The sequence below is a fragment of the Pinus tabuliformis genome, chromosome 5_1, assembly GCF_031772625.1.
Source record: "Pinus tabuliformis cultivar Carrire ecotype Pingquan chromosome 5_1, CPIR1, whole genome shotgun sequence".
Taxonomy (NCBI): Eukaryota; Viridiplantae; Streptophyta; class Pinopsida; order Pinales; family Pinaceae; genus Pinus; species Pinus tabuliformis.
The window spans coordinates 6,472,426-6,497,507 of NC_142305.1; the positions used below are offsets into that span (position 1 = coordinate 6,472,426).

At 37.5% G+C, this 25,082-nt stretch overlaps 1 protein-coding gene across 1 annotated transcript; it reads right to left on the reverse strand.

Annotated features, from left to right (window-relative positions):
• Positions 1 to 1,697: 1,697 nt before the first annotated feature.
• LOC149163269 (uncharacterized) lies at positions 1,698 to 6,015 on the reverse strand. Its single transcript, XM_089431661.1, has 7 exons — positions 5,441 to 6,015; positions 5,052 to 5,158; positions 4,697 to 4,805; positions 4,035 to 4,196; positions 3,687 to 3,860; positions 3,510 to 3,598; positions 1,698 to 1,897 (listed from the first exon to the last, which is right to left on the reverse strand). The coding sequence occupies exons 1-6, from the start codon at positions 5,819 to 5,821 to the stop codon at positions 3,569 to 3,571; spliced, it is 963 nt and encodes a 320-aa protein (XP_089287787.1). The 5' UTR covers positions 5,822 to 6,015; the 3' UTR covers positions 1,698 to 1,897; positions 3,510 to 3,568.
• Between the last annotated feature and the right edge of the window lie 19,067 nt (positions 6,016 to 25,082).

Below are 25,082 nucleotides of genomic sequence, written 5' to 3' on the forward strand. Positions count from 1 at the left end.
CTATTTCTAATGGCCAAGTTTATCATTACTTCTAAAGTGGACAGACTTCATTACCACAGGGAATGCTATATGGCCAATCATACCTCCCATGTTGCATGCTTAATGAAGAAACTATTGGTTTCTATTTCTAATGGCCAAGTTTATCATTACTTCTAAAGTGGACAGACTTCATTACCACAGGGAATGCTATACGGCCAATCATACCTCCCATGGAATCCCTTCTCTAGTGTTTGATGCACATGGTCATCATTATGTCCTGTATACTGGAACATAGCCTGAATGTGACTTTGCCCTTCACCATATAGCTATTATGGCCAAAAGATGTCTCTTCAAAGACCCTGACTGCAAAGGGTAAAAGACGATAGCGTTGTGCCCATTAGCATGGCTCCTCCCTGGAGTTTGTTGAATTTCCAGTAACACGATATTTTCCCCTGTGGGTACTTCAATTTTATACACAAACACATACATTTAACTTCGGAAATTATCTGGCAGATTTTGGTGAAAAATATATTGATAAAACCATGTAGGTATCATGTGCAGCATCCAGACATGTCCCCAGTTTGGACCGAACTGTGATCATACCCACAACACTTTCAACACATCAACTTGATGCACAAAGTCTATGGCTGTATGGCTTTCTTGGGAATTTGCTGGCAACAAATTTCAAAAGAGGTTGGGAACTTCCTTTTTTCAATTTGTACTTGGAAAGTGCTGGGTCCTACAGTCTCCTATAAACTTAAAACTGTTCTTATGGCTTACCTTGTACCAAGAGCTGCCTACAAAATGAGGTCTCACTAAGAGTGGGTTTACAAATGATAAGTGCTCATTGTGCAAATTGTGCAAATTGGATACCATCACACGCTTGTGCAAATTGGATACCATCACAAGCTTGTTTTGTGACTGTTTCTTCTTCTGTCAACGTTGGAAACCATATAGATCAGCAAACATTTTCTTCCTTACCTCAAGGAAGTATCCTAGGTGGGCAAGGCTGCTTGGAACTTGCAATACTGCTTTTAAGTCACTATACTGCCCTCTAGCACTGCCTACAGTTTCAGTACTATAAATCCTTGCGGAATTGTATTGTAAGTATAAGGAAAATAAAATATCTGCATGGCATTTGCATGAAAAATAAGATAAAGCAAACCCTACGACATCTGCATGGCATTTGCACAAAATAGAGATTGATCAAGCTGACATGAATAACATATAAGGAACATAGCATAAGAGAGTAATAGCTATTAAAAATCGGGTCATGGTTCAGCTTACAGGATATTTGTACAAAACATGAAAATATGCGTAGTATTGTCTTCCAGAGTCATAGCATTCATGTTTGTAGGATTCCTAAAAACATGAATGCGATGACTCCGGAAGACAATACTACACAAATTACAGATCACAGAAGCCTCAAATCATTAATGAAAATATGTGTTAAAAGTGTATAAATCTGAAAAGTTACTGCACTCACATGAAGAACTATGTCAAGTAAGAAAGATACATTATGAAAGAAATGTATCCTCAATGTTACAGAGAAAGACAACACAGTGCGGAGAGATTGGGCAAAAATCACCCTATGAAAATATGTGTTAAAAGTGTATAAATCTGAAAAGTTACTGCACTCACATGAAGAACTATGTCAAGTAAGAAAGATACATTATGAAAGAAATGTATCCTCAATGTTACAGAGAAAGACAACACAGTGCGGAGAGATTGGGCAAAAATCACCCTTCATTTTATTTTTTGTTTCATTGCAATATACATATATACAAGAAGAAAGGACGTTGAACTGTCCAGTTAACTGAAAATAACAGTTCCTGTAGTTGACTTAATTTACATAGCATGAAAATTTTCCAAACATCTGTCCAAGGAGCTTGAAATATTGCAGTCATTCTTGCTGAACCTGCACATAGAAGTCAATTATGTAAACTCACAAACTGAATATTTACAACAATAGCAGCTGCATTAACTGTTAAAGAGAAAAATATGTTTCAGAGAACGATGTAAGCAGTGTAGGTGCACAAAATAAGAAACAGTGAGGCAACATAAATAGGTTAAGAGCTCATAAATTAGGCAGAAAATATATCCTGGTCAACTAAGCAATGAAATTGTTATTCGCTGATCTAAACTCAACTTTGTAGACTAAATAAAAGTAGTAGGAAAACAAAATATATCTCCAAAAAGAGGAATGGCTTCAAAATGAGGAAGGGCATTACAATCCAGGGAATGAAAGAAAATGGAATCGCATTAACAAGAATTAGCAAGAATTAGCCAATGTACAAGAAGTTACCCACCTAAGCCTATCTGTTACATGGGGTTTTTATGCCTTAAGGATGCCCTTTAAAGGCCTTCTCTTATTAAACTTTTATATCGTAATACCAATTCCTATCTATCTATAATTCATGCTAAGTGCGGGAATTGCTTTTATAACACTAGGACTTCAACTGATATACACGATATGACACTACAATGATGAACCAAAAAACTTACTCTATTCTAAGATTCGAACTTTCATTTATGACTAATGACTTATGAGATTGATCACTGACACTAGCATAAATCATTATTGTTAAGAATAATAACAATTATTTATGTCTAATTCCTATAAAAAGCAACCTAATCAGGGTGTTAAACAACTTCCTTCATGTTGACTACTGTTCACAATTATGGAACAAGTTGCCAACCTCACCAAGTTTAAAACCCAATAAAGGCCCTAGGTTTTTCTAGATTGAACCTATGATTCAACAGAACAATTATTGCAATCCTGTAATGTAGTAGGACAAACTGAGATCCTGACAAATCTACACAGAAAAGATCTAAAACATAAAATAATTTTATTATTGTCTCACAAATAACCACAAATAGGTCAATGGACTAATAAATACATCAGTCAGAATACAAAGTGGGAGCACGAAAACAGTTCCTGAAAAATCATGATATAAGCAAATATAGCCTATACAGAGAAGGATCCAAAGTCTAAGACCTAACAACATGGAGAAGTGAAACAAAGCGATGAGACAGATAAATGCAAGTGCTTAACAATGATGCAGATACATTCTCATCGAGCAACAGGCAGATACACAGGAAGGTCGATATACATATAAAACAAAAGGACAATTGTAAAATTTTACTGAACCTGGGCACAGAAGAGCTCAAAGTCCCGGAAAATTAAACAAACACAACTTGATAAAATTCCTTCACAGTAACTCATCGTCAGTATTACTTGTACATGCTAATCCTGACATAAAGCTCGTCTATTATTTAGTTGTTCATTGAGCTTCAGTGACTTCCAAGAATTATTGTTTTCTTGCACAGTTATCTTAACAGTCTGGAAATTAGGTTGTTTCAAAAAGAAAATTCCCCCTTTCACATAGTCATGTAAAAAGGAGTAAAGTCTATTTCAATTCCCCCTACATCTTCCAGATCTTAATGGCAGGACGAACAAATAATGAACACACTATTGATATTTTAATTTCCCAATACAACGAGTGTTTTATAGGGCCAACAAGACCTACCCAATATCATACAGGTTGATGACGAGTTGTAATGCATAGCCATGTCAGTCTCATTACTTTCAGACATCCACACCAATCCTTTGGGCAACCTGCAGTCAATTTCATTGCCTCTTTACAATTGTTCATTATATTAAAAACTACAAATAGACAACTACGTAAAAAAATGAGAGGACTTACCTCTTTAAAAGAGTGTACATCAGCACCCCAAAGCCAAGCATCACAACCCGCATCTCTGGCACCCCAAATGTCATTGCGACGATCATCTCCTACATGCACTGCATCCTCTGGTTCTACTCCTAGAAATTCACATGCCTTCCAAAATATTGTTGGGTTGGGCTTCTCTGCTTCCACCTATCCCAAAACCCCAAAAGCAGGAACCAAAATTTCCCATGATAAATCTCTCATGACCCATACAACAATAAATTTGTAAAATAATATAAACAATGGTTTTCAAGCACAAAATATACATTTTAAGCAAATTAACGCAGATCAATGTCTTTGGGCACAAGAAATTAGTGTGAATACCTCAGCTGATACAGCCAATGCATCAAACCATTGTTCACACTTAAGAGCCTGCAATAAAGGTCTTAGGCGAGTATCAAAATTTGAAACTACAGCTAACTTTACTCCAGCTCTCCTCAGTGCTTCAAATACTTTCCCTGCTTCTGGGTCACAAATATGCCAAGCCTACAAAACCAATAAATCCATCTGAAATCAACAGAAAAGCCCAGGTTGGGCAGTCACATGTACCCTATAGTTTTCGGAACAAAATAACAGGATAGGATTCATTAAATAGCAAAGAAACCATGAGAAATGAAATGAAATTATGTCCATGTACACAAATGACCCAAGAATGGTTGATCGGACCTCAAAGTAATAATTAACGCTATCGACGGTGCAGGAAGATAGAAAGGAAAGAACAAAAAAGTTGAGCCAATGAAAGAAAACCCTCTATAATGTATTAAAGGATAGCCAGGAAGAACTGGGACACAATGAAGAAAAGGATCTAGTCTTACTCGAGCATATATCTACACTATCAACAGTACAGCAAGGTAGAAAGGGAGGAATAGAGGGGTTGAACCAATCCAGGAAACCCTCTACAATGTATAAGAAAATATTCAGAAAGAAGTGGAACACAATGAAGACCAGTCTTAGCCTGAGAAGAAAAAGCAAATGTAAATGAATACCTGATCCGTAGTATAATACTCATAAAGCTCCTCAAAATATCGGGAATCGGAGCAGCCTGTAGCAGTCTGTACAACATACTGCCAGAAAGGTCTGGCGTCGTCCATGAATCTGGAACAAATCAAGCATTCATTCCCACACCTCAGATTCCATACAACCAGTTGAGCTCTAAAGATTGAAATGATACAAAATTCCTGTTATAAAAAAGCAGTCCTGCTGCTTGCCATAACAAAAATTGCTGAAAGTAAAAAGCATGTATATAATTTTCTTGCCCAATCAATAACTAAACCATAAACAACCAGGACCATGTACAGATTATGAATCGAAGGGTGTTATTATTTATAGAAACATGCACACCTTAAGCGAGTGTTAGGCCAAGGTTGCTGATAAGCCCAACGGTACCGACTAAGAATTTCGGCCTCTGAGTAACTGACACCATACTTGAGACCAATATTCCTGTATATCTGCATTCACAATTTGAACCCAACACAAAAACAGCAACAATAAGATCAGAAACACCTGATATGTCAGACCCCAATTGGTTATTTTCTGTCAAAAATTAACATCCGATTTCCCCAAATCTTATATTCCCAATATACATATAAATGTGAAGATGCAAAGGAATTTGTAGGTGCAAAAGATGGTGTCCTAGGTTATATTTGCTCCTTTAAGACCTACTCAGTCGGTGGAATCTTGATTTTCATAAAAACAAAAATTGAACATCAAAGTTAAAGAAAAACACCTACCTGAGCAGCTGGCTGGGATGGGAGAACCAGGGTGCCAACAGCATCCACCAAGAGAGCTTTGTGAGTAAGCCCTCCATACAATGATCTTCTATAGTTGTCGTACCATTCCTGTTCTCCACCACCACACATCTCCTTTGTCTCTGTAGTTGATGCAGATGCTATCGATGACAAATATCTTCTTCTGCCTCCTTCAATTCCTCTTCTTCTTGACATATCAATCCTCTGTTGTTGCAGTGACTGTGGAGTTGAGCAGCTTCTATATGCAGAAGCAGAGACCTGCTGGCCTCCATCTCCGATTGCAGCAGCCCTGACACTCACACCAAGGGCTGCTGCAGCTTCTTCAACAAATCTTCCTCCTCTTCTGGTAAAAACCGAAATCATCTTTCCTCTTTTCTAAAACAAATTTCTGTGACTAGCTCCCAGGCTGATTATATATCATCCACATTCTCCGGGCTTAACTGACAATGTGCTGCATCGCGGAGCCCAAGTGTAACGTGTGAGAGTTGATTCCTTCGATGGGACCCACTTCCACCTCCATTTTTGTCTCTGGTTCAACTTCTTCGGACACAGGATAAATGTTCAGATTGTTTTAGCTGAAGCTTATCCAAAACTCTAATCTTAACCAAAATGCAATTGTCGCATCATTATATCATGGAGTAGAATGATATGCCCTTCCATGTCAATGGAAAAGCCATAAGACGTAATTGTCACATCATTATAGCATGGAGTAGAATGATATGCCCTTCCATGTCAATGGAAAAGCCATAAGACGTGGAGTCTTATCCCATTCCATGTGCCTCGCTCGCCATTAAGAATTTGGAAAATAGCGGTGATGATAGACATATTTGACTCCTGATAGGTAATTGGTGAGAAGAACATATTTGGAAACTTTTGGGATGTTATTTTCTTCTGGTATATTGTATCCATGGAATTTTAAATTTATTATTATTATATGGTTAGAAAATAGTTTTTATTATTTGTTATCAAAAATAAATAATGTTATTATGTGGTGTGAAATAATATTAAATTAAAAAAATATTTATATAAAAATATTAAAAATAATAGTGATGAATAAACGATTTGTAAATCAATTCCAAATACCAAATTTTTTATTAAAAATAATAGTGATAAGTACTAGTGGGATTATTTGTAAATCCATTCCAAACATTAAAATTCTAGCCCGAGTTGAGAAATATAGTTGACTTTTAATACAAATGGATGAAGAAAAACATAAAGGAATAAGCAAATGGATGAGGAAGAACATAGGAAGTTATTTGAATAGTATTTTGTGTTATTATAATAATATTAAAAATAATAGTGATGAACACAAGTGGGATTATTTGCAAATCGATTCCAAGTGGTATTGTATTTGAAGTGTATAGTAAAGGAGACCTAAAGCATGAAGACTGTGAAGATAGAGTGCAACAAAAGGTTAATACAGTGGAGCAATGCACTGGATTCCAAGTGGTATCAGTGCCCTGGTTGAGTTGTTCCTAAACTCCATGTATTTGAAGTCTATAGTAAAGGACAACAAAAGGTTAATACAGTGGAGCAATGCACTGGTAAAATAAAATTTAATTTTGAAGGCTAATAAGACTTGAACCTAGCTCTTTGCTAGGCTATTTTTGAAACTTACCACTAAACCACAAAGCCAACTTTGTTAAAACAAGAGGAGAAACAAATTTATATATTTTCAGAAGTATTGCATATATTTTGAATTTGATAGGATTTGAAGAATATTTGGCTGCATAACAATTATGACTTCAATAGTTTCCATAGTTGGAGTTGTTCTTAATGGAAAGGAAAACTATCAAGAATGGTTTAGAAAACTTAAAAGTGCCCTTGTTTTTAACGATTTGTGGGAAGTTTGTCAAGGCAAGAAGGATAGTGATGGAAAATAAATTGCACCAGAGCCACTTGATAATGAGAAGCAACATGCAATTTGGGAGACAAAAGACAACAAGGCATATGCATTAATAATTGCATTGGTGACAGAAGAGGTAAGCATATATATCGTTTCTTGTGGTACTGCATTTGAAGCACTAAAGAAGTTGAAAGAATTGTATGATTCACACTCAGAACTCGAAATTATTCAGTTATTGTTAAAGTTGTTTAATTTGGAGATGAAGGATAATGATCCTTTGAAGAGTGCCTCTGAAATAAAAGCCATTTTTCATGATATAGAAGCCACTGGAATTAAAGTAGATTTACAACTTACAACTTTTATAAAAGTCCTTCACCCTGTCTATTCAAACTATTTGGAATCTCTCCAAGCTAGTGGGCAGCTAAAAGACATTACATTTGATAAACTAGTAAGCAAAATAGCTGAGAGAGAAAAAGCCTTTGGGAAGAAAGAGGCTCCACCTAACTCTAACGTAGAAACTTTGTGCCTTGCGCAAAAGGATCAGAAGTCTCATGCTGAAACTTCTAGAGGTGATAAAAGTAGTAGAGGTCGTGCTAGGAGAAATTATAGAGGCAAGGGGGGCAAAAATAATTAGGGGGACAAACAACAAAATGATAGACAACAAAGGAATTTTAATGATAGATGTGGTAAAATTGGTCATACTTCTACTAACTGTAAAATCCATTGGGAGAAAGTCAGTGAAAGGAGAGAACAATTAAATGAAAAGAAAGATCAACCACTACCAAATAAGGGAAAATCATCATAGTCTTAACATTACATTATTGCTCACTGTAATTTTAATATCAATGATGTTTTCAACATTACATTTTCTTTGTGGAGAGATACTTGGATTTTGGATTCAGGAGCCACTTGTAATATGACATTTAGGCGAGATTTGTTTGAAACATTCAATGACGATATTGATGGTGTTATTTACTTTGCTGACAAGTCTCAAATTAAACCATCTAGCATTGGGTCTATTTGTTTGAAGATACCAAATTTTCCAGATTATGTTCTACAGGATGTACTTTATATTCCACAGTTTCAGCGAAATTTGATGTCTCTTATCCATAATCAGCAGTATTCTATTCATGTATTTGATGACATTATCGAGATAAGAAGAGCATATAATCATGCAGTTGTTATGACCGGTGTGGAAGAAGGTACGCTTTTAAAATTAAATGGTACTTCATCTACTAATTGTCGTGAAAATTCTGTTCTTTTGGCGCAGCAAAGTGATATCATGTCTCCCAGCTTGTTGTGGCATGCTCAATTTGGTCACATCAATTATGGCAGCATTAAAATTATGAAAAAGCAATGTATTAAAGGTCTTCCAATAATTCCAAGAAATATTATACCTTGTGATGCTTGTATTATAGGAAAGCATTGTAAACAACATTTTCATAGTTCTTCTTTCAGATCTTCATGAAAATTAGGTCTTATACATTCATATTTATGTGGACCTATGCCTATTGCAACTACAAATGGAAATAAATATGTGCTGACATTTATTGATGATTACTCTAGAATGTGTTGGGTGTATTTGTTGAAGAATAAGCCACAAGTGTTTGATGTTTTTAAAAAATTTCATTCGATGATTAAAAATGAAACTCAACATAATATAGGCATTCTCAAAACCAATAATGGTGGCGAGTACACTTCTCATGCTTTTGAACAATACTTGAAGGATAATGGAATCAAACATTAGACTACCATACCTTATAATCCACAATAGAATGGCATCGCAGAACGTATGAATAGAACTTTGCTTAATATGGTTAGATCTATGATGTTCTTTAAGAATGTTAAGTTGATGTTTTGGGGAGAAGCAGTGCTTTGTGCAACTTATATTCGCAATCATTGTCTTTCTTCTGTCATCAATAATAAATCTCCTTATGAAATGTGGTATAATCGTCTTCCTATTGTTCAACATTTTAGAGTCTTTGGTTCTCTATGCTATGCATTAATTCCTAAACATTAGCGCAACAAGTTGGGTGTTAGGAGTTGCAAATGTATTTTCTTGGGATATTCTGCTACTTCCAAAGCTTATAGATTGTATGCTGAGGAGAATAATAAGTTCATTCTTTCCAGAGATGTTATTTTCCTTGAATCAGATAAAAGTAATTCCACTGTTCATAAGCAATTGGCTCATTTAGAGAAATTTGCATCTAAGAAGTTCTACTTTTAATATGATTATGTTGTTCCACACACTAAAGGGGGGGTTCCCATTCTAGATCAGTCTGTGGTTCTTCCATCTTTGACTCATGAGAATGTTATTGCTGAAGAAAATTTGGATGATAGTAATGTTTCTGCAGGACCAGAAATTGCTCTTGAAGAGCCTGTTCTTGAGCCTGTTTTTCAAGATGAGCAACCATCACAACCACTTCAGCAACCTTTACAAAGATCTACACGTGCTCGAAAAGTTCCAAGCAAGTATGACGATTTTGAAACATGAATGTATTCTAAAGGTGATTCAGGTAATGTTTCTCATGATTGTGAATTCAATCATTGTACAATTAGCGAACCTAATTGTTTTGAAGAAGTTGCTAATTGTGATGAATGGAAGGATGCAATGCAAAAGGAATATGATGCACTTATTAAGAATAAAACTTGGAGGTTAGTGGATCCTCCTGCAGGTGTCAAACCCATTGGTTGCAAATGGGTGTATAAGATCAAATACAAAGCAGATGGTTCGCTTGATAAATATAAGGCAAGACTTGTAGCAAAAGGCTACGCTCAGAAGGAAGGCGTTGACTACACAGAGACATTTGCTCCTACAACAAAATGGGGCACAATTAGAACTCTGTTTTCTCTTGCAGCTCAGAATAGCTAAAAGATACACCATATGGATGTTAAAACAACTCTTTTGAATGTCGATTTGAAGGAGGATGTTTATATGTTTCAGCTTGAAGGTTTTGTTGTTAAAGGAAAAGAGCAAAAGATGTGAAAATTGGTTAAGGCTTTGTATGGACTGAAACAAGCATCTCGTGCATGGTATGAAAAGTTAGCTGAACACCTTCTCAAATTGAATTATGAGTTATTTGATCTGGATGATGCAACTCTTTTTGTTAAGAAAATTGGAAAGTCAGTTGTATATTTGGTTGTGTATGTAGATGATTTGATGATCACTGGAAACAATGATGACTATATAGTGTCCGTTAAAAGAGAATTATTGAAAGTTTTTGACATGACAGATTTGGGTTTATTACATTATTATTTAGGGATTGAAGTTGATCAAAAACCCAAATATATTTTCATTTCTCAGAAAAAGTATATTGGACAGCTATTGGATAGATTTGGGATGTAGGATTGTAATCCTATCGCTACTCCTATGGAGCAGAATTTGAAGCTTACTTCCACTAAAGGAAGTATGTTTGAAGATCCAACAAAATACAGGCAACTCGTTGGAAGTTTAAATTTTCTAACTATTACTCGACCTGGCATAGCTTTTGTTGTAGGGATACATTCCAGGTTCATGCATAAGCCATGTGAAGGTCATTGGAATGCAGCAAAGCGGGTGCTCAAGTATTTGAAAGGCACTCGAACATATGGCATCAAATATTCCAAAGTTGTAGATTTCCATCTCACCGACTATTCAGATTCTGATTTTGATGGAGATAAGGAGAATGGAGTCTCTACTTCTGGTTATTTGATGAGTCTTGGATCAACAACCATTAGTTGGAGATCACGCAAGCAATCTATTCCTGTTGATTCTACCACCGAAGCCGAATATGTTGCAACAGCTCAAGCTACAAAAGAAATCATTTGGCTTTGCAAAATACTTGAAGACTTGCAGGAGAAACAAAAGGCTTCAACTCCACTACTCATCGAAAACTCTTCTGCAATTCAGTTGGCCAAGAATCCCAAGTTTCATGATCGAAGCAAGCATATTAACACCAAATATCACTTGATTCGACATTATGTAGAGGCCAAAGTTATTCATCTGACACATTGTCCTACTTCAGAGCAGATCGCAGACATATTTACAAAGCCACTTGGATGTGAAAAGTTTGAAAAATTCATAATGTTACTCGGCATGTCAGATGTCCCTTCAGATTAAGGGGGGGATGTTAACTAATCATTCGGGATTGTTATTGTATAATATATAATATGTAATTAGTTTCACATTATGTTTTTACGGTTAATAAGTTACCGAGACATAATTGTCTTGTACCAAGATTGTACATGTATTAATAAGTAATTTTATCATTAATATGAAGCTCTTTCCTTTGTGTTCTTTCATTATGGAGTTTATTTGGGCTTGTGCATGAGGAAAAGCATAGAGAAATAGGCAAATGGATGAGGAAGAACATAAGAAGTTATTTAGATAGTTTTTTTTTTTTTTTTTTTTTTTTTTTTTTTTCCAAAGGTGGCAAAACCTATCAAACTCAGGTGTCAAACCAATAGTGAGGACAACCATTTCTGGCTGCTATCCACGAATATCGTTTTGACTCATCACCGTTATCAAGGAAAACCACGCCACCTGTAATAACCCGCTGGTGGTCCGTAAGGGAGCAGGCTTTCACTCCTGCCAGATGCCTCTGGGTCTTGGGCCGTTAACCTGTTTCCTTACGTCCGAGGAAGACGAGCTCTTAGCCAAGCAGAAGCAGTTTTACGGCATACTCCAGGCCGATTTTTGTGTTATAATAGTATTTGTGAAATTTTATTTATTTTTTAATTGTTATAAGATTCCGAATTTATCAAAAAATGATGATATTGTTATCTAGTGTTATATTATATATATATATATATATATGAATGATAATAATAAATATAATTGATTTTTATAAAAGATTGGTGAGTAAAAATATGAAAGAATATGCTTAAAAAGTTATTTAGATAATATATTGTGTTTGTATATTATATATGTGGATTTCATTTCTTCTATTATTTATATGATTGAAAGAAATCATATTGCTATAAAAAATTAATGCATATTGTATATAACATATCAAACATTAATATGCATTAATGTATATTTTTATATACATTTATGTTATAAAGATTAATGTATATAATTGGAAAGAATCATGTTGTTTTAAAGATTATTGGGATGGTATTTTGTGTTTGTATATTGTATAATGTATGCATTAATATATATTGTTATGTAGATTTATGTTATAAAAATTAATGTATATAATTGGAAAGAATCATGTTATTATTAAAGATTATTTAGATGGTATTTAGTGTTGCTATATTGTATAATGTATTTGTGAAATTTTTATTTTTATTTTATTGTTAGAGGATTGGGACTTATCAAAAAATGATGATGTTGTTATCTAATGATGGTTATGACAAACCTAAGTGACTTTTTATAAAATAAATAAAAAATTGGTGATGCACAACATAGAAGAATATGTTGAAAAGCTATTTGGATGGTATTTTGTGTTTGTATTTATGGACCTTATATTTTTTTATTGTTATATGATTGGAAAGAATCATGTTATTATCAAAGATTAATGGTGTTAGGTAAGGCTCATTAAGTTGGTTCAAACAAGAATGATCGGAAGACGGAGCTCTAGAGGCGATTCAAAAATTCCTCCCACGCTTGCCTGGTTCTGCTACCCAGGCCCTGCCTGGCAGGGCTGCCGCCAGTCCGCTGCCCTCCTCTTCCCTGCGCGTTTCGCTATCACCCACGGGCCTCCTGCCCGATCCTACACTGGGGCCCATCTCTGCCCTCGTTCCTTTTGAGCTGGCTTCTCAGTCTTGAATGGCTGGGAACGCCCCCCCCCCCCCTCCAGATCCAGAGAACTTCGAAGAACTTTTCGCTTCACTGATCCCTGACAATGCTGCTACAAGAACTCGTCCCTTTGTATCCAAGTTTGTCAAGAAACTGGATGAAATCCCTGAGGTTTCTCTCCCTCCATCCCTGCCAAGGAAATCAGCAATCACCCTTGCTGAAAGAGGTCTCGTTGGACAGTTCACTGGCCTTTGGCCCTCTCCAAGATCAGTGCAAAAATGGGTGGAGCGCAACTGGAACGCAATGACCCAAGGGAAAATAGCCATCAGATTTTGCGGAAGGGGCTATTACACGTTTATCTTTGAAACAAAAGAGGACAGGAACCTCATATTCAGAAACGGCCCTTACTTTATGGACTCAAGAGGCCTCTATCTGAACAGATGGACTCCAGACTTCGATCCGGAAATGGACATCCCAAATGCAGTCCCGGTTTGGGTCCGCCTCCCACATCTGCCGCTCCACTGTTGGGGGGATGAATCAGTAAAAGAAATAGGGAACGCAATCGGCAAATATATCGATAGATCTGAGCCAAGGGATAACATGCATGCATGCGCCAGGATTTGCGTAGAAGTAGATCTTGGGAAAGGCCTGCCGGAAGCCATTAAGATCAAGGTCGACCAGTGGACGCACATCCAACAGCTGGATTATGAGCAGCTACCCTTCAAATGCAAGGTATGTCACGAATATGGACATTTCGCAAATAGATGTAGCAAGTCAAAATTAAATGAATCCACTGAAAATGAAGAATCTCCGGAAGGCCACTGGGAACAAGTAAAAAAGAAAAAATCTTCCTCTTCTCAAGGGCCAAGTTCTAAGCCCCCCCCGGAAACCCTCCCCCCTCCCCCTCCTCCCCCATCCAGCTCAGCTCCCTCCTTTCCCTCCACCTCCAACCCCTTTGAATCACTGGAAGTTGAAGACCCCTCTTCCCCCCCTCCTTCCCCCCGCGACAACTCACTAGCTGTCATCTCCCCACCCTCGATCCCTCAATCCTCCCCTCCACCAACAATAGAAAGAATACTCACCAGAAATAAACTGAAAGAAACCAGTCTTCCCTCAGATCCCCCAAGAAAGGCAGGTAGAAAGTCAAATAAAGAACTCAGAGATGAGGCAGCAACGAAAGAGATGGCTACTGGAGCACAGCAACCAATGGACTCCTATTTAGATAAGCAAAAAGGAAGCGGGGAAAAAACAAAGGAGAGGAGCGGGACTCATCCAAAATCTGGTAAATGATGAATCTGGTCTCTTGAAATTGTAGGGGGATGGGCTCCTCCTCAAAAATAAATGCAGTCCGTGACTTAATAAATCAGGAGCAGCCAGACTTCGTCCTCATCCAGGAGACCAAGATCTCAGACCAAGATTTTCAAAAACAAGCCAAAAGATTCAAAAATTTTGAAGGTTATTCAATAGGTTCAGAAGGTGCCTCAGGAGGCATAAGAACACTTTGGAACAAGAATAAATGGACCCACATCAACCTCCAATCCTGCAATTGGTGGATAAGAACAGAACTCAGAAACAAAGTCTCTCAAGAAGTCTTCAACATATACAACATCTATGCTCCAAACCATTATCGGAATAAAGCAACCTGCTGGGATTCATTTTCCTCATACTTACAGTCCTCTCACGACAGGAGCATAATTCTGGGAGGAGACTTGAATCTAATAAGAAATGTGGATGAAAAGCTTGGAGGAAACTTCCATACGGAACCTTCAAGAGAGGCGCTGGAGGCTATAATCTAGACCCATAATCTCATTGACATACCCCCCTTCAACGGGAAATATACATGGAGTAACAAAAGAACAGGTTGCCACAATATCAAAGAGAGGTTAGATAGATTTCTTGTACAGGAAAGAATCGCAGCAAGCTTCTCTTCCATTAAGAGTAAAATCATTCAAGTTTCGACCTCTGATCACAAACCTGTGGTGATGTATATGGAAAAAGGGAGAAGCTTGGGGCCTCTCCCCTTCAAATACAATGAAATCTGGGATTTTAAAGAAGATTTCCGCTCCCTCATACAAAAACAGTGGACAAAGGAAGTCGTGGGATCGCCTTACTACATCTGGGAAACCAAATTAAAATCCCTAAGAGCAGTCATCAAACAGTGGGCTAAGGAAAACGCAGCAACGGAGAAGAGGAAAAAAGTGGATCTCTATACGCAGATGGAATAGTGGAATAAAGAAAAGGAGAACAACCAACTTACAAATGAAGATATAATCCATGAAAACGAAATGTATAGGGAGCTATAGAGACAAAATAGAGATGAGGAAGAGGAACAAAGGCAGAAATCGAGGTGCCTGTGGTTGAGGGCTGGAGACAAAAATACCTCTTTCTTCCATAACAACATAAAGCTCAGGCGCGCCGGAAATCAGATAGATAAAATAGAGGTAGAAGGGAAAGAGTTCAGTGACCAAGAAGAAATAAAAGAGGCAGCGTTCAATCACTTTAAATCTCTTCTTACAGCAGTCCCTCAGCAGTCGGACAGCTCTGAATTTCTCAGCGCTGTAGAGAGCAAAATCTCAGATTCTCAAAATCGAGATCTGGATCAGGATGTCACAGAAGAAGAAATCAGATCAGCAACTTTTAGTATGCAACAGGACAAGGCCCTGGGCCCTGATGGTTTCACGGTGGCCTTTTACCGAAATCATTGGGATACAATCAAAAAAGACTTTGTGCAGATGGTAAAGAATGTCTTTAAAAATCACAAGATGGGAGACAACACCAAATCCTCACACCTTGCTCTCATCCCTAAGGACGTTAACCCTCGCTCCTTTGATCGCTTCCAGCCAATTTCCCTCTGTAATGTCTCCTACAAGATAGTCACCAAAATTCTCGCCAATAGGCTCAAAAAGCTCCTCCCCCATCTAATCTCAAAGAATCAAGGGGGTTTTGTTCCCCACAGGCAAATCACAGATAATGTCATACTTATCCAAGAGGCAATCCACAGCAGCATCAGCAGGAAGGAACGAGGCATGATAATCAAACTCGACATGGCAAACGCTTTCGATAGAGTCGATCACCACTTCCTAACAGCAGTCCTCAAAAAATTCGGGATCTCAAAAATTTTTACAAGCATCATCTCTGGATGCATCTCCAATCCTTGGACTGCTCCCCTGATTAATGGCCGCCCAAGCAGGTATTTCAGAAGCACCAGGGGATTGAGGCAAGGCTGCCCCCTCTCCCCCTTCTTATACATCATTATGGCAGAGACTCTGAGCATTCACTTGGAAAATCTCCGCAAGAAAAAAGAGATCACTGGAATTGGTATAGAAAGAGGGACTAAAGAGATTAATCATTCACTCTTTGCGGATGATACTCTCCTCATTGGGGGTGCCTCAAGCCTAATGGCAAAAAGATTCAAGAAAGTCTTGAATGCCTTCCTAGCTGCCTCAGGAGGGAAGCTGAATAATAAAAAATGCAAGATCTATACCTGGAATGTCTCTGACCAAATCAGGCAAAGAATCTCCTTAATTCTGGACATTCCAGTGCAAAGGAATTGGAGTTACTTTTCTTATCTAGGTTTGCCTTTAGCCAAAGAAACAGTCAAGGCTGAGATTTGGGCCAATCATATCGAAAATATGAGAGGTCTCCTCCAAATTTGGGGAGTTTCTTGGCTAAACCTGGCTGGTAGAACGACCCTTATAAAGGCTATCCTCTCTGCTCTCCCCATCTACCAGTATGCGGTCACCTTGGCTCCCGCTAGTATACATAAGCACATGGAACTATTAATGAGAAGTTTCCTCTGGCAGGGGGGAAAGCAAGAATCAAAAAAATTTAGCCTTGTCAAATGGGATCAAGTCATTCTTCCCTATGAAAAGGGTGGACTAGCCATTAAAATCCCGAGCCTCTCCAACCGTGCTATGGGTTTTAAACTGATTTGGAGAATTCTCATCGGCAAAGGCTCTTGGTGGGTGGATGTTTTGAAAAGGAAATACCTTAATGGACCAAATTCTAATCTCCTTTCCGAAACAATAGTTGAAAGATCTTGCACCCCTGTGTGGAAGCTCATTAAAAAAGTCCTCCCACAGTTCAGAGAGAACATTTCCAAAGTGCCTGGAAGCGGCAAGGAGGTCAATATATGGACTGATAGAATCATGGGCGCCAAACCAAGAAACCTCCTCCAAAATCTCAGGCCTTTGCAAATTTGGATGGAAGCTAAAAGTTTAACCACCTTGTATGACATCTCAATATGGGACCAAAACACCTGGCAGGGCTAGAAGGACCTTCAAACTCCCAATGATCTCAGAGATCTATGGCTCAATCTTAAGGTCTCCCTCACAGGCGCTGCTCCCACCAACATAGGGGCTGAAGACAGGTATATCTGGGAGCCAAGCGGAGGGAAATTCACTGTCAAAGATGGTTACAAATTTCTTCAGGCATCCACCTCAACAGCCAAATGGAACCTCTTCACAACTGTATGGAAATCAGAGTGCATACCCAAGGTCAAACATTTCAATTGGACTCTCCTCAAAGGAAAGGTGCTCACAGCTGAAAACCTAAGGAAAAGAGGGATCTTGGGGCCATCAATATGTTGCTTCTGTCGTGCTGAGGAGGAGAGTAGTCACCATCTATTCTTCCACTGCCCCCTCGCACAAAGCTGCTGGACTCAGATTGTCAGCCCATTGGAAATTGAAGAGACGTATGACCAGCTATCCTCTCTTCAAAAAAACTGGGTAAAATGTTACCCTTTCCCTAAGAAAGGTAAAAGCAACATCATCCGTGTATGGAAATGCATCCCAGCTACCCTTAGTTGGCAAATCTGGTTAGCTAGGAATAACTGTATTTTCAACAACAAGAAGCCCAATCCTGCCCGTATATTGGCAAAAACAACAGCGCTCATATCTGAAACAATAAGTGCAAACTTGGTCGCTCCTCCAGATCAATCAAGCTGGCACAAAGAAGAGATGGAATGGTACAACAAATTCTGCATCAACTACAGCAATAACCAACTAGCCTACCCCAAAGCATGCACGAGAAGAATTCACTGGAAGATCAGAGGCACAAAGGAAGAAGTAAGTCAATGGATTCTAGACCAGAATTGCCCCACTTTGCATTTCGATGGTGCCTCCAAAAATAACACGGGGGAAGTTGGAGTAGGGGGTATCATAAAGGACAGTCAAGGTAAAACTCTTGTAAGCTATGAATGGGGATTGGGCCAAATGTCCAACAATTTGGCAGAAGCATACAGTCTCTACTTAGGCACCATCATCCTGAACCGGCTGAGAATCAGAAATCCAATTATATTGGGAGACTCGGCCATCGTTATTGCAGCTATGGTGTCGGGGACAGAATTTAAAAAAGAGGCCCTTAACAATGTAAAGCTCAGGATTGCGGATAACATTAAAGAAATGGGGGACACGATCTTCAAACATGTCCTAAGAGACAACAACACGGAAGCGGACCATTATGCCACTAAGGCATCAAACAGGCAGATCGGTCAAGTTAGGGAAAATGACTTCATATATGAGAAACCAATCCCGTAGTCAGCTTAGCTGCCTGTCAAACTCTCTGACCAGTCATATCAGCATATTCCCGACCTCTTGTCTAATCATTCCCCACATCTCCTCTTGTGATCTCTGGCCAAACTCAATCAAGTCGCACGCAGCCTGTCATGCCTTGAATTACGATCCTCCCCTCTCCATGTTTACCACTCATTCTTCCTGGACCGATCACAGGATCTCGATCTCTCAATCTTCTCGTGACTCTCTCACGCAGATTTTAGGTAAGAGTCTTTTCAAAATCTCCATAGACTGCTACAAAGATTTTAAATCCGATTCTAATCCTGGCCAGACCATCGAGTTTACGTCGTACTCTATGCTCGCTCTCCCTTCCACTCTGCTTTATATTCCCATTAATCCTTCTCTCCATGAGCCCATCAGAAACTCGTTCTTATTCTTGCAGGAGAGTAAAGGTCCTTCATCTGGCAATCAGTCCAAGAAGCTCTGCAACAAGCGAGGCCGCTACCAGTTCAACACAGCCGCGAGATCGTCTTCTAAAGCCTTCAGGGGTGTCATTTGCAGTCTCCAAGCTTGGAAGTTCGCCTTCTCCTCGGCTGTTCTTCTCCTGCTCGATCATTTGGTAATTTTCAGAGACTGGTTTTTCCTTGTTTGCGTGGTCTGCTCTCTCTTCTTGACATTCCCCTCATTTTCTTCTGGTCTCCCTTCCCATCTTTTCTATCCCCTCTCCTTGCTTATGCTCTGCATCCCCTTCCTCAACAGCTCCCCAGATATGGCTGAGATCCCGGAAAACAGAGCGAATGATGAGAACCCGGAAAACGGAGAGCATCCCGAGAATCCGCTGGACAGAGTGATTGCAAACAGCAGTTGCACGCTATGTAAAGCCCACTGCTTTATGATAGCAAGGTTCGTCAAACATTTCAATGAGCTCAAAGAGGACTTTCAGGCAGATAGCAGATCAAAGAGAAAGAAGTTGGAAAAACAAAAAGCAGAGATAGAAAGCCTAAAGGAAAAATGCAACCACATGGAGGAGGCTATCGCCCACATTAAATCTATCACTCAGAGTATGCACGCTGAGACCTCAACCAGAGCAAGTGTTAAGTAAGAACCACAGATCGATGACTCTGTCAATCAGCTTTAGTATTCTGCCTAATGACTAGTAAATTTTGTCTTCTCGCAGGTCTGTTTGTAAGGCTATACAGTCGTTTTCTTTTTCAATCTGTGCTACTCAAGTTTACTCATAAGAAGTCAGGGTCTGCGAACCCATTTTGGACTTCTCCTTATCTATTTCTCCCAACATATGTAACAGGACTTGGCTCCTAGCAGTTTTTATAATATATAAGTACCTGATCATGTTAAAAAAAAATGGTGTTAGGTAATATTAAAAATAAAAATTAATTTGTAAATTTTAAAAAATATTAATCAACTTTAAAGTAATTAAAATTAAAAATGATTGTTGATCTTGTTATATGTAATTCTAACAAACATTTAATTATAAATTTAAATTTATGTTTTAAATTTAGAACTAGAAATAAAAAGAAATTTACTTTAAAAAAAGTACAAGTAATGTTATATCTATATTTTTTGAGTTAATAATATTATTATTAATATTAGTTTTATTATTATTATGAACTAGTTATGGAAATTTGAAAAAAAAAATGTCTACTTAACTAATTTATAATAAGAAAAAAGTAATAAATACTTATTTATGATTATGATTTATTAATGAAATTTAAAAAATAATTATTTTTTATTAATTATGTTCATGAGTTATTGATGAAACTAGAAAAATGATTCTTTTTTATTAACTTCCAATAAACAAACAAAAAAAAGGATTGGGCTTTATTCATAGTTGATTTCACTACTAGGTGCTTTATTTTTTTTATTTTTTTTACAACATGGTGAATCGGTAACTGCCTGGCCTAATCTAAGGGAGACCCAGGATCAAACCTCAACGCTGCCACTATAACACCAAGAGCATAACCAACCACCTGCAAGTCGGGTATACTAAGTCTCTATGATTTTAGCAAGAGCAGACTCACGGGAAAGGGGAATCCGCCCCTCTAGCCGCCACCACAACAGGTCAATGTACTCAATGAGATTTGAACTTCGGTCTTCCTAGGCATAGCCCAAGTGACTTACCGCCAAACCACACATCACTGTACTTTAAATAGGCTTGCAAGTCGGGTATACTAAGTTCCTATGATTTTAGCAAGCTGCCACCAGAGCAAGTCATTGTACTCAATGAGATTTGAATTATTGCCCAATGTTGTCACTTAATACTATATGACAAAAAAAACTATATATGCAAATAATAATAATAATGGATGTAAATGTGTACCAAACTAGCATAGATCAATTTTATATCTTTCTTTAAGAGAAAACAATTTTTTTAAGGTGTAATTTTTTTTTAATCATATAATACGAAGGAATCAATACATGATATGAAATTAAATGATACAAAATTTACACTCTAATAAAATTGATTCTTGTTGGTGCTTCATAGATTTAAGTTTAAGATGGATTTACGATGATTATATTCAATGTGGAATATGCAATAATGCATATAGAAGGATGAGAATTTTATATTCATAAAAATATGTCGAAGATGCCATGCATGAGATATTCAAGTTTATTATTCATATACACATCAAATTGATAAGGCATATAGCGAATAGAAGGGAACTTCAAACAGTTGGAAATACTAAGAGGGGGGCGATTGAATTAATATTTTATTATTTTTAACTATTTTTATCTTTTAAAACATTTTATGCACATAAATTATGAAACGTGGATCTTTACATAAGAAACACTTATGCAATTTTTCTTTGTAAATATTTTGTAAGCTTTCTTATACAAAGTAAGCACCAACTTACAACTTCGCAAGCACCAACCTACAATAGATTTCATTCCTCTACCCGGACAACAACTCAACAAATGTAGGCACCAACCTACAAGAGACATCAACCCCCCCCCCGAAACTATAAACTGTGGGCAATAACCTACATCTTCAAGTTGTTCCTTGGATTTTTCATTAATGACTTGTGGACCTCAACAAATTCTTCTGTGAGTTTTCATCTAACCATGCAACCCTCGAGTTTTCCCCTTCAAGCTTGATCACAACCCCTTGACCTGTAAACCTTAACTTATTCTCTTCAACTAAGCTTCTTGACTTGGCTCCTTAGACTTGATTTCCTACGTGTCAATTCTTTGTATTTGATCAAAAATAGGTCTACCCATCTGACACTTCAACTTCCTCAACTCTTGTTGTTCATTGTTCAATTATCATTGTTTAGGCTTATTATATGTTAAAAGAGAAGGTTTACCCAACTGACAGTTTGTACTGAACATTGTAGATTTATTTTTGCTACATAGAACTTTTCAATACGCTTGGAACCAAACATACCTTTACAACCTTGAAGTTTTTCTTCCTACAACCTATCAACATTTGCATTAAACACTTACCTTATACATCCTATAGGCCTATCATAAAAAATGTCCACAATAGCCTTGTTCTTACGGAACCTCTATCCACAACAAAGCTCAACCCTATCATCACCTTAACATCACAACTACTTGAGCTAACAACTCCCTTAACACTACCTTTGCCAAATAGACTCAGCCTTTAAAGATCCCTGCAACTCTTCTCCAATAAAGCTCTACCACCTCAAAGATCATACTAGAACTTGGTCCATAAAAAGACCCTAACTTTGGCCACAAACCAGACTTGAACTCAACTTCAAAACACCAAAATCAAGCCTTAAAACCAAACCTGATGTAACATGACCCCATCCTAATCCTCATCGAAACACATGTTAGGAGAAGGATAGTTACTATGTTGACCCAAGATCCAAGGTGTCGTTATGGAAATGGGGTCTACAAATTTCATTTTTCTCTACTATCTTAAAACCTCAGTTGGACATCATGTTGCGTTCGTCTCACCAAGAAGAATATGGAAATATACAATTTTACTCGAGAATGTGTTGGGTGTATTTGTCGAAGAATAAGTCACAAGTGTTTTATGTTTTTAAACATTTTCATTTGATGATTAAAAATGAAACTCAACAGAATATAGGCATTCTCAGAACTGATAATGGTGGCAAGTACACTTCTCATGCTTTTGAACAATACTTGAAGGACAATGGAATCAAACATCAGACTACCATACCTTATAATCCACAATAGAATGGCGTCGCAGAACATATGAATAGAACTTTGCTTAATATGGTTAGATCTATGATGTTCTTTAAGAATGTTAAGTTGATGTTTTGGGGAGAAGCAGTGCTTTGTGCAGCTTATATTCGCAATCATTGTCCTTCTTTTGTCATCAATAATAAATCTCCTTATGAAATGTGGTATAATCGTCTTCCTATTGTTCAACATTTTAGAGTCTTTGGTTCTCTATGCTATGCATTAATTCCTAAACATCAGCGCAACAAGTTGGGTGCTAGGAGTCGCAAATGTATTTTCTTGGGATATTCTGCTACTTCCAAAGCTTATAGATTGTATGATGAGGAGAATAAGAAGTTCATTCTTTCCAGAGATGTTATTTTCCTTGAATTAGATAAAAGTAATTCCACTATTGATAAGCAATTGGCTTATTTGGAGAAATTTGCATCTAAGAAGTTCTATTTTTAATATGATAATGTTGTTCCACACACTAAAGGGGGGTTCCCATTCTAGATCAATCTGTGGTTCTTATATCTTTGACTCATGAGAATGTTATTGCTCAAGAAAATTTGGATGATAGTAATGTTTCTGCAGGACTAGAAATTGCTCTTGAAGAGCCTATTCTTGAGCCCGTTTTTCAAGATGAGAAACCATCACAACCACTTTAGCAACCTTTACAAAGATCTACATGTGCTCTAAAAGTTCCAAGCAAGTATGATGATTTTGAAATAGGAATGTCTTCTAAAGGTGATTTAGGTAATGTTTCTCATGATTGTGAATTCAATCATTATACAATTAGCAAACCTAATTGTTTTGAAGAAGATGCTAATTGTGATGAATGGAAGGATGCAATGCAAAAGGAATATGATGCACTTATTAAGAATAAAACTTGGAGGTTAGTGGATCCTCCTGCAGGTGTCAAACCCATTGGTTGCAAATGGGTGTATAAGATCAAATACAAAGTAGATGGTTCGCTTGATAAATACAAGGCAAGACTTGTAGCAAAAGGCTACGCTCAGAAGGAAGGTGTTGACTACACAGAGACATTTGCTCCTACAACAAAATGGGGCACAATTAGAACTTTGTTTTCTCTTGCATCTCAGAATACCTAAAAGATAGACCATATGGATGTTAAAACAACTTTTTTGAATGTCGATTTGAAGGAGGATGTTTATATTTTTCAACCTGAAGGTTTTGTTGTTAAAGGAAAAGAGCAAAAGGTATGAAAATTGGTTAAGGCTTTGTATGGACTGAAACAAGCATCTCGTGCATGGTATGAAAAGTTAACTGAACACCTTCTCAAGTTGAATTATGAGTTACTTGATCTGGATGATGCAACTCTTTTTGTTAAGAAAATTGGAAAGTCAGTGGTATATTTGGTTGTGTATGTAGATGATTTGATGATCACTGGAAATAATGATGACTATATAGTGTCCATTAAAAGAGAATTATTGAAAGTTTTTGACATGACAGATTTTGGTTTATTACATTATTATTTAGGGATTGAAGTTGATTAGAAACCCAAATATATTTTCACTTATCGGAAAAAGTATATTGGAGAGCTTTTGGACAGATTTGGGATGTCGGATTTTAATCCTGTCGCTACTCCTATGGAGCAGAATTTGAAGCTTACTTCCACTAAAGGAAGTATGTTTGAAGATCCAACAAAATACAGGCAACTCATTGGAAGTTTAAATTTTCTAACTACTACTCGACCTGACATAGCTTTTGTTGTAGGGATACTTTCCAGGTTCATGCATAAGCCATGTGAAGGTCATTGGAATGCAGCAAAGCGAGTGCTCAAGTATTTGAAAGGCACTCAAACATATGGCATCAAATATTCCAAAGTTGTAGATTTCCATCTCACCGACTATTCAGATTCTGATTTTGATGGAGATAAGGAGAATGGAGTCTCTACTTCTGGTTATTTGATGAGTCTTGGATCAACAGCCATTAGTTGGAGATCACGCAAGCAATCTATTCCTGTTGATTCTACCACCGAAGCCGAATATGTTGCAATAGCTCAAGCTACAAAAGAAATCATTTGGCTTCGCAAAATACTTGAAGACTTGTAGGAGAAACAAAAGGCTTCAACTCCACTACTTGTCGACAACTCTTCTGCAATTCAATTGGCCAAGAATCCCAAGTTTCATGATCGAAGCAAGCATATTAACACCAAATATCACTTGATTCGACATTATGTAGAGGCCAAAGTTATTCATCTGACACATTGTCCTACTTCATAGCAGATCACAGACATATTTATAGAGCCACTTGTACGTGAAAAGTTTGAAAAATTCAGAATGTTACTCGGCATGTCAGTTGTCCCTTGGGATTAAGGGGGGGATGTTAACTAATCATTCGGGATTGTTATTGTAT

Excerpts from the sequence above, each read along its gene's own strand:
- LOC149163269 (XM_089431661.1), bottom strand. The coding sequence starts at position 5,821 with ATGATTTCGGTTTTTACCAGAAGAGGAGGAAGATTTGTTGAAGAAGCT. Across the intron at positions 4,197-4,696 it reads AGTATTATACTACGGATCAG|GCTTGGCATATTTGTGACCC; the intron begins GTATTCATTTAC and ends TTGGTTTTGTAG. Across the intron at positions 3,861-4,034 it reads CATTGGCTGTATCAGCTGAG|GTGGAAGCAGAGAAGCCCAA; the intron begins GTATTCACACTA and ends GTTTTGGGATAG.